The following is a 22,967-nucleotide window of genomic DNA, read 5'->3' as shown; positions in this document are numbered from 1 at the left end:
TATATGTTGCAGTGTCAACAAAATTGTACATTTCATTACAAATGTCCTTCCTGCTGAAAAAAAATGCAATTTTTCTTACATTTTAGTACCCAATATTTGTTCATGTATATTAAATTCATTTTATAAACAATAAATTTTGCCAATTAACTGTAACTGTCAGGGGCATACCTGAAAAGGTTATTGATGCAGTTATTTAAAAAATCTTGTGCATTAAATTTGAAAAATAATTTTGCTACCATTGCTTTTATAAAGAAGTTAATTCACTAGTACATGTACATGTAGTACAAGTAAGTTTTAACTGTTGACAAATTATATTAGTCCAATCTGTATCAATATTACTACCCATACATGTTCAAGTTTATTAATTCACCTTGCATGTAGTAGTTCAAATGTCTTCAGGGTTAGATTGGCCACTCTTTATCTTTATTATATACATTGTAAGTTACAAGTACATGTAATAAGCCTTAAAACACATACACGGTATATATAATAATCAACAGGTGGGTTATATACTAGGTGTAGGAGGGGACGGAATTAGTCACAGGTCAGTTACTATTAATTATAGGTCATAAGATACGACCATAAACACCCATACTTTCCTTTCATATGTAATACCATTTTGAACTCATTATAATGGTACATGCATTTTCAAATTTTCAAAAGACTGCATTTTCATTTTATACTCCAGCGACAAACTGCCTTGTTTTTAAACTGTAGGCGTTACCTATGTAGCATCTCTCATTTCACAAATTAACTAAAACAATAAATCTGTCACCATAATCTGATAACTTGAGATTCTGCTACTGTTGGTATTTTTACTATCTGTATACACTAAATATTTCAAATAAATCTTTCAATTCACAACAATGTTAATGAGTCATCTAGTTTTTCATGTATTCCTTTGTTTGAGTTTATCAATATATAAATATGCAATTTATAAAAGACAATAGAAAATTTCAAATAATATGTAGAAAGTTTATATAGTGTGATACAGTCTATAAGTCATGATTGATTATTAATGAAAAAACAAGAAGAAGAAGAAGAAGAATTCAATGGGAAACAGCAACTATGGTAGGTTGAAATTTTTTTTACTTTTAAATTAAATGTTTATCAAAGTCAAGGTTCAATATTGCTTGGAAAATAGTTTAGAGCTACATCCATAATATTCTAGTGTAATTACAATACTGTAAATCATAACTGAAACAACCAAGAATTGTAACCCTTTCAAATAGAAAACAATTCCATCTTTTAAAGACATGGATTTCTACAATATATAATAAAATTCAATTTCAAAGAATTACTATGCTGTTATATATACAAATCTAAAGAATTTTGCATGTATTATATAGCTGCATGTTATGCCAAAGAATAGTTGATGCAACTAGCTTCAACTTGCTTAAATAAAGACCTGACCCACTGCAATTACTTACAGAAAAGTTTCCATCATGTATTAAAACCGACCGTGTGAGTGCCTTATAAGTGCATCAAGGCCAAAATGCAATTTACACTTTTACCAAAGACAAACCAATATAAAACCTATAGGCACTTAATGATTATACATTTGCAATAGATTTAATTTTTTTAAGGGGGGGGGGGCTTTTACAGCATACACACTTTTCCTTGATGTTCGCAAAAATAGGGAATCATTTTTTATTCTTTACTATTTGTTCTTCCAAGTTGATCCTGATTAGGGAAACTCAAGCAAAATTTATTGTTTTCACTCCTTTTTTTTTTCTTTTCTTAGGTTCACTTTTCTGTACTTGCCTTGAATAAGTTGGGATTTGAAGTAGATGCCTATGGATTGAATATAGATGCTGAAATTTTTTTTCAATTTTTGAAACAAAATCGCACAAATCAAGATTCCAAAATAATAAAGAAACAAAATATACTACGGGAAATTTCAACATTTAAAAATGGCTTGTTTGAAGATGATGGAGTTAAGAAACTTCGTGTAACATCTGTATTTGTACAATGTCAACTGGATTACTTTGAAACAATAGGACATCATGAGGCATCTTTACCCAACTTTATTTCCAAAGGTTGTTTAAGCAAACTCGACGATGGATCTATTCAGATTGAACTGGGATCGGACACATTTATCCAAGATCAAAAATCACTTATCACAATAGAAGAAAATACACTCAAGGAGAAACTGAGACAATGCCAACAGTCAGACAACAAAAAGAGCAGAGCAACAAAACGGAGGTTACTGGACACACCACAGAAAGGGAAAAGTGGCAAAAGGGTACAGACACAATCTACTCCAAGGTACTTTGATTTCATGTCTAAAATATTACAATATTATATTTATTCATTTATTTATTAGGAGTTATATTTAATGTAAGTTAATAGTAAGGCATGAAGCATTTGTCTTTTGAGGAGGCATGGGTTTTTTCAAGGACTATAATGAAAGCAAAAATTGTTTTATGAAGCAAATATTTTTTTCTCTCAAAAATTCTGAATAAAAAAAAGATATTAAAAAAATTGCCAACCACATTACAAGAATTGTAGATGCCTAATTAATATTGCTTTTTATCACTGTAAAAACAATGGCAAAATGTTTTTGATTTTTTATATGTACTTCATGTAAAATCCATCGAAAAGGAACTTTTAAACAGGAAATTCATGATGATTAGTCTTTTGCTATATGAACATGTATAAATGATATATATTGAAGCTGTTAAATGTGAAAATTTCATTATTTTGGAACCATAAACTAGGGACAATTTCACTCCTTCTTTAGACTTTAAATAAACTTGCTAAACTATTTACCATTTGAATGTAATTATCGAAACCATTCAATATTTAGTTGAATAAGAAATATTAATATTTTGATTTATATCTATATAGAGGTTATTTTTTATTTTCAGAAAATTGAAGACTACAGATTAAAACTGAGAAACAAATTAATGCCGTGGACATAATCCTTCTTTGTGTATTTATCATAATTTGACTTGTATTGTGATTTATTTTTCTGTGTAACACTTTAAAACCGAAAATGTAATTATTAAAACATCGTCTGCTACTATAAACATATTGTTTGTGTTACATATGTTATCAGCAATAGAGGTACAGCTTATCTCAGTATGGGTCACATTCCTAGTGCAATTAGAATTGTCAATCAAGAAGGGTGATCATTTTGATCAACAAACCAGAGCTTTGTCGCTGGAGTATTTATGGTTTGTCATTTATTCGGCTCATTGTTATTTCGTTTTAGCCAAGGTGTCTGGGTAATTTAAGTCTTTAGATGAATAAGACCTGTTTGACTTTGTTCAGCTTATTAAGATAATTTAAACCACAAGTTTAATCAAAATAGTTTTGTATGTATACATGATTGTACAGGATGGGTTTTTATATACAATTTAAAGTTAAACTGGCATAGCATTTTCAGATCTTTAAGGTGCGAATCCAAAATATCTGTTGACAAATTAGAATCTCATTAATGCTATTCTGAAGGAATTTTTATATACAAGTAGGTAAACATTTGTAAACATTTGTAAAAAGTATTTTAAGTTGTGTACACATGACTTCATCTATTTAAAGATAAAGATGTTTGAATATTTTTACTCTTGTATTATTAATCAAGTTAAAATTTGCATGTACATGTACTTTGTACATGTATAAAAAAAATAAGTAGTAAGTTTTCATTTAAGGGTATTAAAATGTTTTCCTTCAGATTGATAAATTTAATAAAAAGATGAAGTTTTTTTAATAACTTTGACTACCCACGATGGTGTTGATGGTGTCACACTGTAGGATCTAATAAGTAGAAGTTGATGGATCAATTTATAATGTTTTACCTTGATTAATTCATGTATTTTGATTTATATTATGCAAAGCCAAATACATGTATGTGTCAAAATCTGTTTTGGATGTCAAAATAAAATTATATGTGACCCTTACAACAGCCTTAGCTAGGGGCCTAAATGATGAATACTAACATAATATCAAGTAGTGACACTATTCTGATATCAGCCTAACAAATTGAAATATTTGTTCAGATTTGTTACAGTAGAAAGAATGGAGTTTTTCCATGAAGTCATGAATCTTCTTACTTGCATCTGATACAAACATAGGAGATTCAGTGTTACACTATGTAGCTAGTCTATTGGTTGCATTGTAATACAGTTATAGCTTTTGACTGGAAGTGATAAACCACTTAATTATGATCTTTTTATGAACTGAAAATTAAGCAACTAATCGTTTAATTTTCAATTGAGGTTTGAATAATTGCAATTTATGGAAAATTTGCATTTAGATTATGTATGTGTCAGATAGTAAAATTAAAGTTCTTATGATTGCAATACTTGTTAAACATTATTCACATTATATAGAAACCTGACAATAATTTCTGAATTTACAGTATATTTATAGTACTAGTCTACTGAGAGAAATTTTGAAGTGAATCAACCTTATAATCACCAGCATTCTGATTCACTATGAAAGTTCACTTTCAACAATGATATTGAAGGATTCACCTTGTGTGCACTGTATTTTTGGCCTTTCAAGTAATCTCAAGTTCCATAACCTTGTATCTAGAACATGTAACGTGTGAATATGCAAATATGCTGCAATTAGAACAATGTTAGAGTTTGTTTAAAGAATGATTACATAATATATTGCATACTTATAATTAATCAATGGACTAGGACAATTTCAGAGTTTGTAAAATAGATTCACCTTGGTATTACTGTCTTTACCAATGACAAGGTCCATTATGGTATAGCTGACCAAGATATAATCTCTAAATCTTGTATGTAATCGAAATATATAATAATTGTGCACAAATTTAATGATTATAGGACTGGGACAATTTCAGCAATGGTTTAAAAATGCAGATATTGCACATTATAGTATGTCCCTTTAAGTGAAACATAACTCTAATAGCAGTAAGTCAGTGTCAACCGCCATGAACTTTGCCATTTTAAATCTGTTTTATCTTGATTAGCATTTTAACTTAACACAAAACAAAAACATTGTAAAACATTGAGTAATTATAAACTACATGTACCACATGAGTAGACAGATAACAATCAAAGAATTCTGAACATGTTAAAGATGGCTGTACACTGGTAGAGGGATTTAAACCACATTTTAGGACTATGTATTGGTGCTCTGTTTAAGGCTAGGGTACAGACAAATAGTCGGAAGAAGTTATTTTTATGAGTGCATATAGAAAGAACATATTTGGAGTTGGCTTTGTAACACTTGGCAAGTTATATGCTGGATGTTGAAAATTTAAGCAATGATTTTGTTACTGTAAAAAAAAAATTGCATTGAAAGTGGTTGGAACATTTAGAATTCCTATCTTTCTCTTTTGACATGCTTGAAACACACTTGAGTGGCAATATTTGGGATTTGGGACAGGTATATATGAACAAATGGCAGGGATATCTTAGTTTATCGAGCCTTATTTCAAATATCCCCACTCTAATCCTGATCAGCTGAAAACTAAAATGTCTATAAATGAAAGTACATTTTTGTATAAAAATCAATTAAGAAGGCTTAACTGTATTACAATACTAGCTAGTAAATAATGTTTTCCAGTTTACATTTGGATGAGATGCATACATAGACATTATATAACATTTTAATAACTTGGGCGAGCATATAAGGAAATATTTGTCTTTCTATATATATGCATTCTTATGCATCAAGTATTTGTAAATAAACTTTTAATATACATTTATTTATAAAGTTGTAAGGAAAGATTTAGAGACCCTTTCAAGCAGACAGACTGCATCACAAAAAATATTTGCGTTTTTGCATAATAAGTATGTGTTCGTTGCTATTTTAATTTATAATGTAGACAATACATATAAATAAGGTGGAAAGCTATTACTTCACCCTTTAAATAATAATCCCTTTCTTTGGTTGATAATAAGTACTTGAAAGTCACTCAGCGGTAATATTTCATATTTTTGTTAAAGGATCAGTTTATTGGTTTGGTTTTTTGCCCAAGGAAATTTCATTTTATGATCTACATTTTTAAAATTGATTTGTTTTTTTATAAGCAAGATTGATAATAAAATGTCCCCATAGGGCAGAGATCAAACATTGTTAGTATCAAGAACATATTTCATGTAAAAAGGATCAAGTCTCAAAAGTGCAGTCGTATTGTAGATATATTGATTAAGAGTAAGTTATAAAATATCATTTAGTACAAAAATGTATTGTGATGGAATGTGCATATATATATATATAATCTAGGCTTTAAATGTTTGACTTGGGAAGTGAAAATAAACAGCCCCTTTTCATTCAGTTAATGCATAGGTTTTTGTCTACTTGAAATATGATTGAATTTCAAGTTCATAAAGTTGATGTAGAAGAATTTCAACTTGCTGTATGCAGCAATGAATTGAATTTTTTAGGGCAAGACTTTTTAAAACCGCCATGCATGGCTTATTGTATGCTGTCTGCACAGAATTTACATGGTGATTTAACTGGTACATCTTTCCTTTTTATACGACCGCAAATTTTGAAAAAAATTTCGTCGTATATTGCTATCACGTTGGCGTCGTCGTCGTCGTCGTCGTCGTCGTCGTCGTCGTCCGAATACTTTTAGTTTTCGCACTCTTACTTTAGTAAAAGTGAGTAGAAATCTATGAAATTTTAACACAAGGTTTATGACCATAAAAGGAAGGCTGGTATTGATTTTGGGAGTTTTGGTCCCAACATTTTAGGAATTAGGGGCCAAAAAGGGCCCAAATAAGCATTTTCTTGGTTTTCGCACTATAACTTTAGTTTAAGTTAATAGAAATCTATGAAATTTTGACACAAGGTTTATAACCACAAAATAAAGGTTGGGATTGATTTTGGGAGTTTTATTTTCAACAGTTTAAGAATTAGGGGCCAAAAAAGGGCTTAAATACGCATTATTCTTGGTTTTCGCACAATAACTTTAGTTAAAGTAAATAGAAATCAATGAAATTTAAACACAATGTTTATGACCACAAAAGGAAGGTTGGTATTGATTTTGGGAGTTTCAGTCCCAACAGTTTAGGAATTAGGGGCCAAAAAGGGACCCAAATAAGCATTTTTCTTGGTTTTCGCACCATAGCGTTAGTATAAGTAAATAGAAATCTATGAAATTTAAACACAAGGTTTATGACTATAAAAGGAAGGTTGGTATTGATTTTGGAAGTTTTGGTCCCAACAGTTAAGGAAAAAGGGGCCCAAAGGGTCCAAAATTAAACTTTGTTTGATTTCATCAAAATTGAACAATTGGGGTTCTTTAATATGCCGATTCTAACTGTGTATGTAGATTCTTAATTTTTGGTCCCGTTTTCAAATTGGTCTACATTAAGGTCCAAAGGGTCCAAAATTAAACTTAGTTTGATTTTAACAAAAATTGAAACCTTGGGGTTCTTTGATATGCTGAATCTAAAAATGTACTTAGATTTTTGATTATTGGCCCAGTTTTCAAGTTGGCCCAAATCGGGGTCCAAAATTAAACATTGTTTGATTTCATCAAAAATTGAATAATTGGGGTTCTTTGATATGCCAAATCTAACTGTGTAATATTCTTAATTTTTGGTCCAGTTTTAAAATTGGTCTAAATTAAAGTGCAAAGGGTCCAAAATTAAACTAAGTTTGATTTTAACAAAAATTAAATTCTTGGGCCTCTTTGATATGCTGAATCTAAACATGTACTTAGATTTTTGATTATGGGCCCAGTTTTCAAGTTGCTCCAAATCAGGATCTAAAATTATTATAGTAAGTATTGTGCAATAGCAAGTCTTTTCAATTGCACAGTATTGTGCAATGGCAAGAAATATCTAATTTCACAATATTGTGAAATAGCAATTTTTTTTTTAATTAAGAGTTATCTTTCTTTGTCCAGTATAGTAAGCAAGAAATATCTGCAAGAATTTTTTTTAATTGGAGTTATCTTTCTTTGTCCAGAATCAACTTAATTCTTTGTTATATACAATATACAATGTATATTCACTTTTTACTACCAACTGATAAATTTAAATAATCGTTACCATTCAGTGATAACAAGCAGTGTTTTTACATCATGTATTTAAATGAGTAGTAATTGTTGCAAACTCCATTAGAATATTTTAATTGAAATTAGTTTTGGAATAAGGGAAAGGGGGATGTGAATAAAAAATTGGGTTAAATTTTTCTCATTTGAAATTTCATAAATAAAAAGAAAATTTCTTCAAACATTTTTTTGAAAGGATTAATATTCAACAGCATAGTGAATTGCTCTAAGAGAAAACAAAAAATTTAAGTTCATTTGAATACATTCATTCTGTGTCAGAAACCTATGCTGTGTCAACTATTTAATCACAATCCAAATTTAGAGCGGAATCCAGCTTGAATGTTGTGTCCATACTTGCCCCAACCGTTCAGGGTTCAACCTCTGCGGTCGTATAAAGCTACGCCCTGCGGAGCATCTGGTTGAAATTAAGTTGTGTTCTAATTAGCTTTTGACTTTGGCTTTCCTCTTAAGCCATGTTCATATTTAAGCCGGCAACAATAGATCAATCAAAGAATTAGCAACTTAGTACATATTTTCTAAGGTCAATTAGTATTAAATGGTTGTGGTTTGTATTGACCTGATATAAGCACATGTTGTGTTTACATGTACTTCACTACTTGTTATTATTATAAAAAAAGGTACAGTGTAACATGTGTTATCTGACCCAACTGGGGGACCAGAAAAAAATGTCGGATTAAGACTTTAAGCAGCTTGACCAAATACTCTGTTTTTTTCTGCAAGGATAGGCATATTTTTGAACTTCGAAAATGTGTCGTTTAAAGCAGGAAGTTGGAATACTTCTGAGGTGTTGATGAGGCAGGTTACACTGTAATTGTTCCATCAGGGAAACTGACAATTATACAGTATAAACTGTATTAATAATGTTTACATTATATTATAGGATAGTTTGAGCTAAGATATTCAACAGTTTAGATTTGACTCTACCTGAATAATTTGTTTTCAATTTAATCAAGAGAAATAAGTTATGATATATTAATAACAAGCATGACAAGTGCATTCTTAAACCCTGAATAATTTCACTCTCCTTATAATGACTCTCTCCTACTTGTACCCTTTATAGAGCAGCAGAATATAAAGACTGAATTATTTGGGTTCATATAATTTGGAGTAAGAATAGGTACAAAACTCCTGCAGAACATATATTCCATCTTGTTATATCCCATTTATGGGCATTATTTTTTGCTGTCTGTGTGTTTGTTCGTCGTCTGCCTGTTTGTCCGTCTGTCCTGGTTCAGGTTCAAGTTTTTGGTCGAGATCATTTTTGATGAAGTCTAATCACTTTGAAACTTAGTGCATATGTTCCCTATGATATGATCTATCTAATTGTAATGGCAAATTAGAGTTTTGACCCTAATTTCACACGGTCCTGTGAGTGACTGAACATAGAAAATGAAAGTGTGAGGTTTTTTTTTGTCTATTTTGTCATTTTTTGCTTTTTGCTATGGTCATATTTGTTTCTCTCAGACTTTTGAACTCAAGTTGTTGGTCCCTTTTTTCATCTTCAGCCTCTTTCTCATATTTTTTTTGCTGTTAGGAAATTTGGTACATGTATAATTAAATGTTCCTTGTATTTCACTTGCAGACATCTGGTTTAAATATTGCATTGGTAACAAAATAAAGCAGCTGGCAGCATCAATAAACCTCAGATCTATATTGTCTAATTAACCAAGTGGATTTATATCATCCATTCATACAACATGTACAAATTGTAAGTGAATAGAACATTTTTGTTACCTATGTCTATTTATTCAAAACGATGCAAGTAAACAAATGTATAAAAAAATGTTATGGTTGATTCAAAAGCAAATTAAAATTGATATTCAAATTCATGTTTTCAATCAAAAATTTAATTAGCTCTGATTTTGATTTTTTGGCGTTAGACTCCTGCAGCGAATATATTAAAATATTATATAGACCTTTGTTCATTTTTGAAAGCCATTTGGGAGTCATTTGATAAGCGGTTTGTATTGTTCTAGGTGTCATTTGAATAGCAGAATGCATTGTTCTTGTACACCAACAGACACACATGTGCATGGAGAGAGATATTTATAAACTTTCTTAGAGTGACATGGCAGTTTTATTTCAATTAGATTCATCATCGTGAATTGTGTTGGTATTGCCAGACATAACATATGACACTAAATGAAAGAGACGGGTTAGATAAAACATTTATTAAATCAAATGTGTAGTTTTACAAGGTCTGTATGTTTGCAATATGTGTGGAAACATATGTTGGTGTTATCTGTGAAATTACAAGGAAGTGTGTGGGGGAATTAAACCTTGTATTAACCTTCCAGAGACAAAACAGCTGTAGAAAGGTACAAAGTATGGGGTAACTTCCTGGCTTCCTTGTATAAAAATAACTTTTTGTTGTTGAATCATACATGTATCTATTTCTGCATTTGATTTCAAACTTTGTCATTTCAATTTTTTTTTATCTCTGCCAATTATTGGATTTGTCATGATGCGTCATTTGGCTGATTTTTTGGCAAATGTCATTTATTGTAAAATGTTTGGTTTTTATACGCCCGCAAATTTTGAAAAAATTTTCGTCGTATATTGCTATCACGTTGGCGTCGTCGTCGTCGTCATCCGAATACTTTTAGTTTTCGCACTCTAACTTTAGTAAAATAGATTAGAAATCTATGAAATTTTAACACAAGGTTTATGACCATAAAAGGAAGGCTGGTATTGATTTTGGGAGTTTTGGTCCCAACATTTTAGGAATTAGGGGCCAAAAAGGGCCCAAATAAGCATTTTCTTGGTTTTCGCACTATAACTTTAGTTTAAGATAATAGAAATCTATGAAATTTTGACACAAGGTTTATGACCACAAAAGAAAGGTTGGGATTGATTTTGGGAGTTTTGGTTTCAACAGTTTAGGAATTAGGGGCCAAAAAAGGGCCCAAATAAGCATTATTCTTGGTTTTCGCACAATAACTTTAGTTAAAGTAAATAGAAATCAATGAAATTTAAACACAATGTTTATGACCACAAAAGGAAGGTTGGTATTGATTTTTGGGAGTTTCGGTCCCAACAGTTTAGGAATTAGGGGCCTAAAAGGGACCCAAATAAGCATTTTTCTTGGTTTTCGCACCATAGCGTTAATATAAGTAAATAGAAATCTATGAAATTTAAACACAAGGTTTATGACTATAAAAGGAAGGTTGGTATTGATTTTGGGAGTTTTGGTCCCAACAGTTAAGGAAAAAGGGGCCCAAAGGGTCCAAAATTAAACTTTGTTTGATTTCATCAAAATTGAATAATTGGGGTTCTTTAAATATGCCAAATCTAACTGTGTATGTAGATTCTTAATTTTTGGTCCCGTTTTCAAATTGGTCTACATTAAGGTCCAAAGGGTCCAAAATTAAACTTAGTTTGATTTTAACAAAAATTGAAACCTTGGGGTTCTTTGATATGCTGAATCTAAAAATGTACTTAGATTTTTGATTATTGGCCCAGTTTTCAAGTTGGCCCAAATCGAGGTCCAAAATTAAACATTGTTTGATTTCATCAAAAATTGAATAATTGGGGTTCTTTGATATGCCAAATCTAATTGTGTATGTAGATTCTTAATTTTTGGTCCAGTTTTAAAATTGGTCTAAATTAAAGTGCAAAGGGTCCAAAATTAAACTAAGTTTGATTTTAACAAAAATTAGATTCTTGGGCCTCTTTCATATGCTGAATCTAAACATGTACTTAGATTTTTGATTATGGGCCCAATTTTCAAGTTGGTCCAAATCAGGATCTAAAATTATTATATTAAGTATTGTGCAATAGCAAGTCTTTTCAATTGCACAGTATTGTGCAATGGCAAGAAATATCTAATTTCACAATATTGTGAAATAGCAAATTTTTTTTTAATTAAGAGTTATCTTTCTTTGTCCAGTATAGTAAGCAAGAAATATCTGCAAGAATTTTTTTTAATTGGAGTTATCTTTCTTTGTCCAGAATCAACTTAAATCTTTGTTATATACAATATACAATGTATATTCACTTTTTACTACCAACTGATAAATTTAAATAATCTTTACCATTCAGTGATAACAAGCAGTTTTTTTACATCTTAATATTTTATGATGTATTTAAATGAGTAGTAATTGTTGCAAACTCCATTAGAATATTTTAATTGAAATTAGTTTTGGAATAAGGGAAAGGGGGATGTGAATAAAAAATTGGGTTCAATTTTTCTCATTTGAAATTTCATAAATAAAAAGAAAATTTCTTCAAACATTTTTTGGAGAGGATTAATATTCAACAGCATAGTGAATTGCTCTAAGAGAAAACAAAAAATTTAAGTTCATTTGAATACATTCATTCTGTGTCAGAAACCTATGCTGTGTCAACTATTTAATCACAATCCAAATTTAGAGCGGAATCCAGCTTGTTCTCATTTGAAATTTCTTAAATAAAAAGAAAATTTCTTCAAACATTTTTTTGAGAGGATTAATATTCAACAGCATAGTGAATTGCTCTAAGAGAAAACAAAAATTTTAAGTTCATTAGAACACATTCATTCTGTGTCAGAAACCTATGCTGTGTCAACTACTTAATCACAATCCAAATTTAGAGCTGAATCCAGCTTGAATGTTGTGTCCATACTTGCCCCAACTGTTCAGGGTTCAACCTCTGCGGTTGTATAAAGCTACGCCCTGCGGAGCATCTGGTTATAAGATTTGAACTTTGAAACATGAGGAATTATGCAAATTAATACAAATGAATTAGAGATTTACAAAAATTGAAAATGAACATTGAACTGTTTTACAGTTTTCCTGAAACTTATTTTTTACAAAATAACACCAACAAAAACAAAACTTATAGTGAAAATAACTGTCTTATTCCTGAGTGATAGTTGAGGCAATACTGTAAATTCAAAAATGAATGCGAGGTTTTTATTATTGCGAAAAATGCTATTGAGTTGTAAACGCAATAAGTTAAACTCACAGTTTGAAATATTTTATATGAATTTAACAGGATTTTTCTCAAAATCGTAAAAAAATAAAAATGGCATTTAAGTCTAAAATGACAAAATCGCAATAATAAATGCACACAATAATTTCTGAATTTACAGTACCTGAATTACCAATTAACACATTGACAGATTTAATAGAGGTTCAGGTTACAAAAACATGGTATACAAAAACTATACATACATGTACATAATCATGATAATCATTTGAGAACTAGTGTATGTTTATCAACAAATTATTTGTATTTTTATCTTTTTATTTGCAGGTAACAGACATGCAGTATGAATGGAGGTGAGCCTGCCACGTTGGCTTGGCAGTTTGAAAACTTTACCAAGGCAGGCACGTGTAAATCTGTATTATCTACATTCCATGACCTCTGTGAGGCAGCAGGACTTAAACATGACACACACGCCAACTTTTATCGTAGACTAAAATCTAAGATCAACTACTGGAAGGCTCAGAATATCTGGGTTAAACTTGACAAGCATGCTTCCAGGAAGGAATACCGTAGAGGCGAGGCCTGTGCTAATACAAATGTAAGTTGATGATGCTTAAAATGTATGGAAACCAGTAAGGACTTCTTTCTCCATAATTTTTTTTTTTATTTACAAATGGCATGTTTTTCAGAAAGAAAATGATTTTTTACAGCATTTTGGTAAACTTGAATTAATTATTAAATTGTTTGCAATAAAATACTGTGTTTTTTTTATGTCAAATAAAATCTTGCGCTTAACCATATTTATATGTGAAATAAACCCTGTTTGATCTCCTCTTCAGTTACATAAAAAAATGAGAACTTGTAGAAAAACTTAGATGTGCAACTGTAACATACATTTGTAGATGACTTTTCTTTACACAAGGGGAAACCTTGAGAATACTCTCTACATTAATTTTGTTTTCTTATTAATGAAATATTCCTTAAAAGGCTGCTCAAAAGTGAGCTCAGAAAATACTTTTATCACTATTATGACTTTGTACCTGAGACTCATTTTTTGTTCATTTAAAAAATTTATGACAACAATTTTAGCAAACATGCCAAATTTGGTCTTCAGAGTAAAAATGGACAATGTATTTTACATTAGAACATTCTTAAATGGCTAATAAAAATTGATATATTTATTGATAAACATAATGATAATAGTACTTTTCATGCCACACCTACGATAGTAAAAGGCATTATGTTTTCTGGTCTGTGCCTCCGTTCGTCTGTGCGTTCGTTCGCTTCAGGTTAAATTTTTTGGTCAAGGTAGTTTTTGATGAAGCTGAAGTCCAATCAACTTGAAACTTAATACACATGTTCCCCATGATATGATCTTTCTAATTTTAATGCCAAATTATATTTTTGACCCCAATTTCATGATCCACTGAACATAGAAAATGATAGTGCGAAGTTCAGGTTAAAGTTTTTGGTCAAGGTAGTTTTTGATGAAGTTAAAGTCACATCAACTTGAAACTTAGTATACATGTTCCCCATGATATGATCTTTCTAATTTTAATTCCAAATTAAAGTTTTGACCCCAATTTCACGGTCCACTGAACATAGAAAATGATATTGCGAGTGGGGCATCCGTGTAATATGGACACATTCTTGTTTTATGCTATTTGTGCTTTTCCACAGTGGTCAGCTTGTATCTTTAGGTGAAAGGAGCCAAAGAGCCCAGAGAGAACCACCAACCTTCAGTAGGAAAACTAACAAGCCTAGTCAATTAAGTTTGGAGTGCACCTGTCCTAAGCTGGATTTAAACTCACAACCTCAGTGTTGACTGGCTAGTCATAGTCAGTAGTTTGACTACTTTAAATAGACAACTCTGCCACCGAGCCCCCTTTTCCTTTAATGAAAAATAATCTATCTTCTTTTACAGGTGTTGGTAATAGGGGCCGGACCCTGCGGACTAAGAACTGCTATAGAATTAGTATTACTTGGAGCTAGAGTAGTAGTGGTAGAAAAACGAGACAGTTTCTCACGGAACAATGTACTCCATCTCTGGCCATTCCTTATCACTGATCTCAAAAATCTTGGGGCCAAAAAGTTTTTTGGAAAATTTTGTGCTGGTGCCATAGACCATATCAGTAAGTAATGTTTTGTTTTATGTGTGAAATGCAAAATGACTAAAATACTGAACTATGATGTAAATTCAAAACAGAAAGTCTCTAATCAAATTGCAAACACATCAAACAAATGGATGACAACTGTCATATTCCTTGGAAAAGACATTTGTGTATGCAGAAAATGGTGGATGAAACCTGGTTTTATAGCTGGCTAAACCTCTCTCTTGTATGACAGTTGCATAAAATTCCCTTATATTTACAATGATTTGAGAACAAAACAAACAGACATTTTAAGTAAAAATGTAAAAAAAATGTGCATCAGTATTCTTGTTTCTAACATCCAAGATTTTGAGGATTATTTTAGTAAGATTAGTGTAAATTGATAATATTTTGATTTTGCAGTGATTTTATATTAGAATTTAGTGAATTGATACATTGAAAGTAATTTATATTTATGTATTATTTCTACACACAAAATGTTTGAATGTTTCACTTGTCTTTCCAAGTATACCTTTATTATTAGGAAAAATATTACTACCACTATTTCATATTTTTATGACAAAACTAAGTATAATACATATTTTCATTCTGCTGTTTTCCTGAATTTGTAGGCATCAGACAGTTACAATGTATACTGATGAAGGTTGCCCTCCTCCTTGGAGTAGAGATTCATGTAAACACATCATTTGATGGCTTGATAGAGCCACCCTCAGATCAATCTCACAGTAAGTATATGACAGAAAATCTAAGGATATAGGACATTAGGTTATCAACCATGAAACGTTTTAAACCAATCACATCATTTTGATGTATGGATTTTGAAAATATTACCCAGAATGCATTAGATTCTGAATAGGCGAATTACTGATCTTCATCTCAAAGTCTCTGAGTAACATACAATATTCACTGGTAAAAGTGTTTTACATCTACATCTATAGTTATTGAGGTATTTAAATCTCAAAACTAACTTTGCTTTCCAAATTTTAGAATTTGTGCTTTCAAAAATAGCTGAATAATATATTTCTTATTAGATAACAATATTGGAAAAAGTTTCTACAGAGTTTTGGACCAATTTGCCTTTCCAGCGATATCAATAGAAATGATAGAACAAATAAATAATAAATTGAGGATAAAGATATTAAAATACGCAAACTTTAGAGAATTGGAGCATGAGTGTTTCCATGGATAATCAGCTGTGAAATTTTAATCAATTAAACAGATTAATCGAACAGCATGCTTCAATTGAATTTTTGATTACTATCGTTTTTTTTAATCATTTATACAAACAATGTAAGAATTTAGTAACACACTTTTGTTATGTAATACTAGTGAATATCATATGAAAAGTATTGAAAAAGAATTACTCAAGTGTACAGATGCATAATTGCAAATTTCTACAAACCAAAAAAATGTGATTATGTACAAAATTGATATTGTAAAGGTTCATTCAATGGTACTGTTCAGAATACTGCTGGAGTTACGATGTGGTGTTTCCCTACCAAAAGTTTGTGGTTTTCTCTGGGCACTCTGGCTTCCTCCACCAATAAAAACAGTAAATATATATAAGAAGGAAACATTAAACAGTAGGAATGTATTCTTTCTATATTACAAAATTACAAAAGTTGATTAAGCCCCAACAAGTACCGTCTTGAAGATTGGAAATATTAATGTAAAAGATAATAGTATAAACATGGACTTCACTCTTTCTTTGAGTAATATTTTCATTTATGGTTGAATCACCAGTCAAACAATCAATCTGTAAATGTGAATAGAGTAAAATGGAAATGATGGCATTAATAAATAGTGAAGTAGTTCTCTTGTGAAGGATAAGATCTGTGTCAAGTCTGTTTTAACACAGGCTTAAATGAAAGGCTTGTAGATCATTTTCATGGTCTATAAGCTATTTTATATTGGATCAATCATATGAGGAAGAAACTATTTCTATTGCACTGGATATACTTTGATATCAATGTTATGTTTAATCTCCATGATCTTGTTAACCCAGTAAGCGTTATAATTCAGATTCAATAAACAGGGAAGAAACTGGTACCCTTATAGCATATATTATTTGGTTTGATAGGATTACATCTTAATTGATTGAATGATAATTGAAGTGACCAGAATTACCTGGTCAGTAATTTCTTCTTTTATTCTAGATTGACCATAAATCATAATTGAAGTGACCAGTATAACCTGGTCAGTAATTTCTTCTTTCACCTCAGATCAATCTTTGTCCAGGTTAATAATTATGTTATTGACCCTATGATCTTTTACTTGGTATTGTTTACATTGAATGGTGATCAGGGTTTGACAACTTTACAATAGTTATTGATTGTTTTTACGGTTGTAAGGTTCAATCCAGTGATGCTGATTTAATGTGCATAATCTGCTTATATACATGCACATGTTTATAAACAGCAGTATTTTTATTGATTGTCAGTTTTTCAAAATGATAGATAAACTGACATACTTATTTTATGAATCATGAAGAAAAAAAATAAATGAAATGTGCATATTCATGAAAAATAAGCAAGTAAAGAAAGATTAAAAAAAAATCTAAAATGTATTTGACAAAAATTCAGTGATAGAAATCAAAAAGGAAAATGCACTAGCTATCAATTAAACAAATTAAATTACATGTATGTAAGGTGTAATTAAATAAAAGCACCCTATTTCATTTTTTGTGATGTATTTTATTATCAATGACCCATTGGACTTTTTCAGAAAATTTGCCATCTCATCAATTAAGGCTGTCAGGAATGCTAATTTTATCAGACCCTTCAAATGATAGTAATTAAAATTCCTAAAAATAGTATTATAAATGATGTCAGATATGAGTATGAAACACTTTATATTTTTCTCAACATTTATCTTAAAATTATTCCATTCCCTTCCATCCTCTACTTTGAAGAGTCTTTATCATTTTGTTTTGTAATTATGCCCCCTCTGACCAGAGGGGACAAAAAGTTTAACACTTGTCCTTCTGTATATGCCGGCCTCAATCAAATGATATGAAACTTATACCAAATGCCTTTTACTACAACAAAAGAAAAAAACAGATATAGTTTTAAATTTGGTGGTGTCACTTTTACCATTCTAGAGTTATGCCCCATTACAAATTGTAAAAAAAATGCCGAATATTGGTTTCCTTTCCATTACTTTCAAACCAACCTTCTGAATCTTATAATCATTGCTCATTTCCACAAAACCCAGGTCAAGTATGGATTTTGTTGGTATGACTTTTACAGTTCTAGAGTTGTGCCCTTTTATAAATTGAAAAAAATATTGAATTTTCCATTTCTGTTCTCTAACTAAAGTTTGCCTCATCTAAATGTTATGAAACTTATACACAATACTAAATACAACTAAACTCAGACCAAGTACCAAATTGGGTAGTATAACTTTTACTGTTCTTAAGTTATGCGCCTTTATAATGTTATAAATGCAAGCCAGGGCATCGTTCCCCATTTAGTTTTTAGATGAAATACTTAGACAACTCCAATCACCTAGGCCCCCTTCCAATATCGATAGATATAAGGGTTGATTGGAAAATATATTTTATGCAAAATCTATATAAAAAAAACCAACAGAGCTGTAATATAATAATTGTATTTGCAGAAACAGGATGGAGGGCTAAAATTACACCAGAAGATAGTCCTGTTGCTGAGTTTGAATTTGATGTGTTAATTGGAGCTGATGGGAAAAGAAATACATTGCAGGGTAAGATTACATTGAGTTTAATTAAAAAAAATATTGTCTTAAGGTGGTACCCATCACTTCCACTAAAATTCATTTGGCTCATTTAATTTTTCATAAAATTTTGTCAAAGTATTTACTTTGACCGTTTAACAAAAATTAAAAAATTTCTAAAATTTTGAACCAACTGTTTTTTCAGAAAAATACACTGCTTATATAACAGTTTGACAAACAACAATTTTGATCATTGAGAAGCTTAATATTTCTTTTACAACACAACGTAATTAAAACGTTTAGCTGACTTTACAGAGTTATCTTCCTGTAGTGTTAGGTACCACCTTAATGTGAATATTTAATTTTCATTGGATACCAATTGTCCTGCATATCATGGTATAGGTGAACCACAAATTTTGAACATTTGACAACCTACAAAATTTTACAGGCATATATATAAACTTTGCAAAACGACATCTAATATCCATGAAAATACTATGAAAATTGGTACCCATGATAAATTAATCCACAGTGCTTTTTACTGTTTATTGACACTTTGACTGGTATGTAAAAAGAAAAAAAAGATTAAAGAGCCTTGGACTCTTGAATGCATGAAAAACCATTAAGTTTTATAGTTTTATCATGGTATAATAAATGAGTTTCATCAGCCCTTTGATGAATGTTGTTGATTTTGAATTTTCAAATATTTGGCCTTGAGTATCATTGAAGATAAATGAATTGTTGAAATTAGATAAGGGGCAATACAATTGATACTGTTTATGTTATAACTAAAGGATGACAAGGATGACTTAATAAGCTTTATTAATAAGGTATAAGCCACTGAAGTATCGGTCAGAAATTGTGGAGTTATTATTTTCTATTTGATACATATTTTCTCAGGTATTGGTAAAACCCCAGTTCATATTTGAAACGAAGAAAAAATATCTCTTAAAATATTTACAGACTTAATCTCAACCACTCACTCAAATAGCCATGAAAATGTAATTATCTTTAAATCCACGAAATTTTGTATCCATGAAAATATTTGAATCCATAATTATGTATTATTATTAAATCGAATTACAGATATTTAGAAAGTGTTCTTAACTTCCAAAATCAATCAGATTTCAATTGAAATATGAACAAAATAATAACATTTGTTGTTTTTATCAGGGTTCAAGAGGAAAGAATTTCGAGGAAAACTTGCCATAGCCATCACAGCCAATTTCATTAACCGTAATTCACAACAAGAGGCCCGTGTAGAGGAAATCAGTGGTGTAGCGTTTATATTTAACCAAAAATTCTTCAAAGATCTGAATGAAAAGACTGGGATTGATCTGGAAAATATTGTTTATTATAAAGATGACACTCATTATTTTGTTATGACTGCTAAAAAATCTAGTCTTCTGGATAAAGGAGTTCTTTTGCAGGTTTGTAACACTTTGTTGTTAAGTAGAAGAAAAAGAAACCTTATCCTCATATTCTGTACACAAGACATACGTTTTACCTTTTTCTGCACATTAAATACATTTGCCTACAAAAGACTCATCATTGATACTTAATTATAAAAAGTTATAAAAAGGAGCTATGCTAATCTATTACTGAAAATCCTTATAATTTCAAACATCCTGTCACATTGTCTTGGCATTATTTACCCAAGTAACATTGTCATCACATTATATACAGTGTCATTGTTTTATTTACATGTGATTCTTTGTAAACATCATTCACTGGTGTCACATTGTAATGGCATTATTATACCCCATGCAATGAAGTTGTGAGGGTATAATGTTTTTGACCCGTCTGTCTGTCTGCCCATCTTGTCATCACAACTTCTCTGAAACCATACAACATAATTTTATGAAACTTTGTAGATAATAAGGATATACATGTACTTTATGTAGAAGTGCATATTGACAGGAAATTATGATTTAATTTTCTTTTCTTATACAATTTTTTTTCTTGCACTTATTTTATTTCTCCAATGACAATTTAGGGATGTGGGGTAGGTGAGACTAAGGTTCTTTAATTTTAAATTTTATGGCATTATTTACCCATGTTACATTGACATGGCATGATTTAACTATGTCACAATGTCATGGCATTATGAACCTCTGTCACAATGCCATGGCTTTAATATTTATCAATGTCACATTATATATTGTTCTGTGTTGTAGGATCACCCAGACACAGCCACACTGTTATCACAACAAAACGTATGTAAAGATAAATTACTAAACTATGCCAAAGAGGCTGCCGATTTCTCCACAAATCATCTTCTTCCTCATTTAGACTATGCCATTAACAACTACGGACAACCAGATGTGGCCATGTTTGACTTCACATCTATGTTTGCTGCTGTTAATGCCTGCAGGGCTGTTAAAAGAAATGGTCATACTTTACTCAGTTGTCTTGTGGGGGATAGCTTGTTAGAGGTTTGTACAAATAAAAGTTTATGCTATACAGTGGCTGATCCAGGGGGAGGGTCCTGGGGGTTGGAACCCCCTTTTTTTGGGCGATCAATGCATTTGAATGGGGACAATTAGTTGGAACCCCCCCTTTTTCAAATGGCTGGATCTGCCACTGCTATACTTGTTCTATTGATCTTACATACATTATATCTATCATGTTCAGATTTGATATAAAGTAAGGTGTGGTAAATTTGAAATTGTTTAAATGTTATTTGGAAGATTTGCAAAATGTATCTGTTCCTATAAAACAATATTCAAGATTAAACAATTGCATAGATCACCTCACTTGGGTAAACAACAGCAAAGAGAACAAATCAAACTTAGATGAAATTGAGAAAGAAAATGGAGAATTTGTCAAAGAGTCAAAAACCCAACCAAAGAGCAGAAAACAGATTAAGGCCATCAACATAGCAAGAAAATCCAAATAGATAGTTTAATTAAGTCCAGTAGTTAATTATTATCTTTGCATAGTGAAAATAAATTTTTCATGTGATGATTTGAATTTTTAACCAAATTTTTGTGACACAAAGGTTGGTTTTTGATTTAGGAAGTATGGGCAGTAGACCAATGTTGTCCATGCATTTACTCATCCACCTTTCAACCACAGCTTTTAAAATTTTAATATGTTGTTACTGACAACAAAATGGAGGTCAAGTTGAATAATGATGATTTTGAAGTTTACCATTCCAGAGTTACTGTTCTTGAAAGATTGTAAAAATTGTGTTTCCTGTCGTGTTTGTGCATTTACTCATAACCTGTTCAACAAAAGCGATTTTGACGATTTTCACTTTCACTGTTCAGCAGTTATGGTTCTTGTGATATTGAAAAATGCCAGGACTCAAATAAATGTTTATAAATCTGGTTTGCCATCGCTCTGACAGCCTCTTGTGATTCAATGATTTCATAATGGTCCCACATTCCTCAACTATTGCAACCACATAACATGTGTCTTAAACACAATCATTTTAAGTTGAACATAAACATCAGTCCCCTTTTAAATGTATAATATACATCTATGCACAGTACAGTCACATGAAGCGAACCATTTTCTATTTCTATTTCAGCCTTTTTGGCCTACAGGTTCAGGTTGTGCTCGAGGTTTTTTGGGAGGATTTGATTCAGCATGGATGGTAAAGAACTGGGCCTCTGGGAAGATGACACCATTACAAGTCATTGCAGAGAGAGAAAGTATTTACCAAGTGTTATCTCAAACTACTCCAGAAAATCTAAATAAAAATTACAGCGAATATGGCTTAGATCCCAATACAAGGTAAATTAATAAATCTCAACAATTATCTTTGCAATCATATTTTTCCTCTAAACACTAACAATATGTTAGTAAACTGCTATACAAATTTCAGCAGAAATATACAGTCGACTCTCGTTATCTCAAAATCAGCCGGACCGGAGAAATATTTCGAGATACACATAGTTCGACTCAAACGAAAACCGGAAGTTTGACTGAACAAGGGACAGAACTCTTGCCTAGCATGGTAAAGCTAAAATAAATCAGGGTGAATATGGGAAGGGGATCGATATTCTGGTATCAGATCGATGTATTTGTATGTCATGCTCTTTCGTTATTATAATAACATTGTTTTACTTATTCAATTGTTTCAATTACAATTGTTTCCTATGGCTTTTATCCGAGAGAGTAATTTCCAATTGATAGTTTTGTTATTCAGGTCGTTTAAAGTTTACAAAATTGTTTATTCTCGGATACAAAAGACTTTAAAAAATTTTAATTCCTCTTCATTTTTTTTTTTTAAATCACTC

At 30.9% G+C, this 22,967-nt stretch overlaps 1 protein-coding gene across 9 annotated transcripts in view; it reads left to right on the top strand.

The window, feature by feature from the left end:
- Positions 1 to 22,967, top strand: part of LOC134687317 (F-actin-monooxygenase MICAL3-like) — a 61,503-nt gene that overhangs the window by 7,088 nt on the left and 31,448 nt on the right. For 8 of the 9 annotated variants that reach the window (XM_063547510.1, XM_063547509.1, XM_063547514.1 and 5 more), the window contains exons 2-8: positions 13,247 to 13,517; positions 14,844 to 15,051; positions 15,642 to 15,755; positions 18,649 to 18,750; positions 19,894 to 20,150; positions 20,898 to 21,155; positions 22,256 to 22,461. In XM_063547510.1, coding sequence (XP_063403580.1) covers positions 13,263 to 13,517; positions 14,844 to 15,051; positions 15,642 to 15,755; positions 18,649 to 18,750; positions 19,894 to 20,150; positions 20,898 to 21,155; positions 22,256 to 22,461 — 1,400 coding nt within the window. In that variant the 5' untranslated portion in view covers positions 13,247 to 13,262. Of the gene's footprint in view, positions 1 to 502; positions 545 to 13,246; positions 13,518 to 14,843; positions 15,052 to 15,641; positions 15,756 to 18,648; positions 18,751 to 19,893; positions 20,151 to 20,897; positions 21,156 to 22,255; positions 22,462 to 22,967 lie in introns of those variants that run through there. The other variant, XM_063547507.1, reaches the window with a different exon arrangement.

The sequence above is a fragment of the Mytilus trossulus genome, chromosome 10, assembly GCF_036588685.1.
Source record: "Mytilus trossulus isolate FHL-02 chromosome 10, PNRI_Mtr1.1.1.hap1, whole genome shotgun sequence".
NCBI lineage: Eukaryota > Metazoa > Mollusca > Bivalvia > Mytilida > Mytilidae > Mytilus > Mytilus trossulus.
This window is presented reverse-complemented; position numbering and strand designations above follow the sequence as displayed.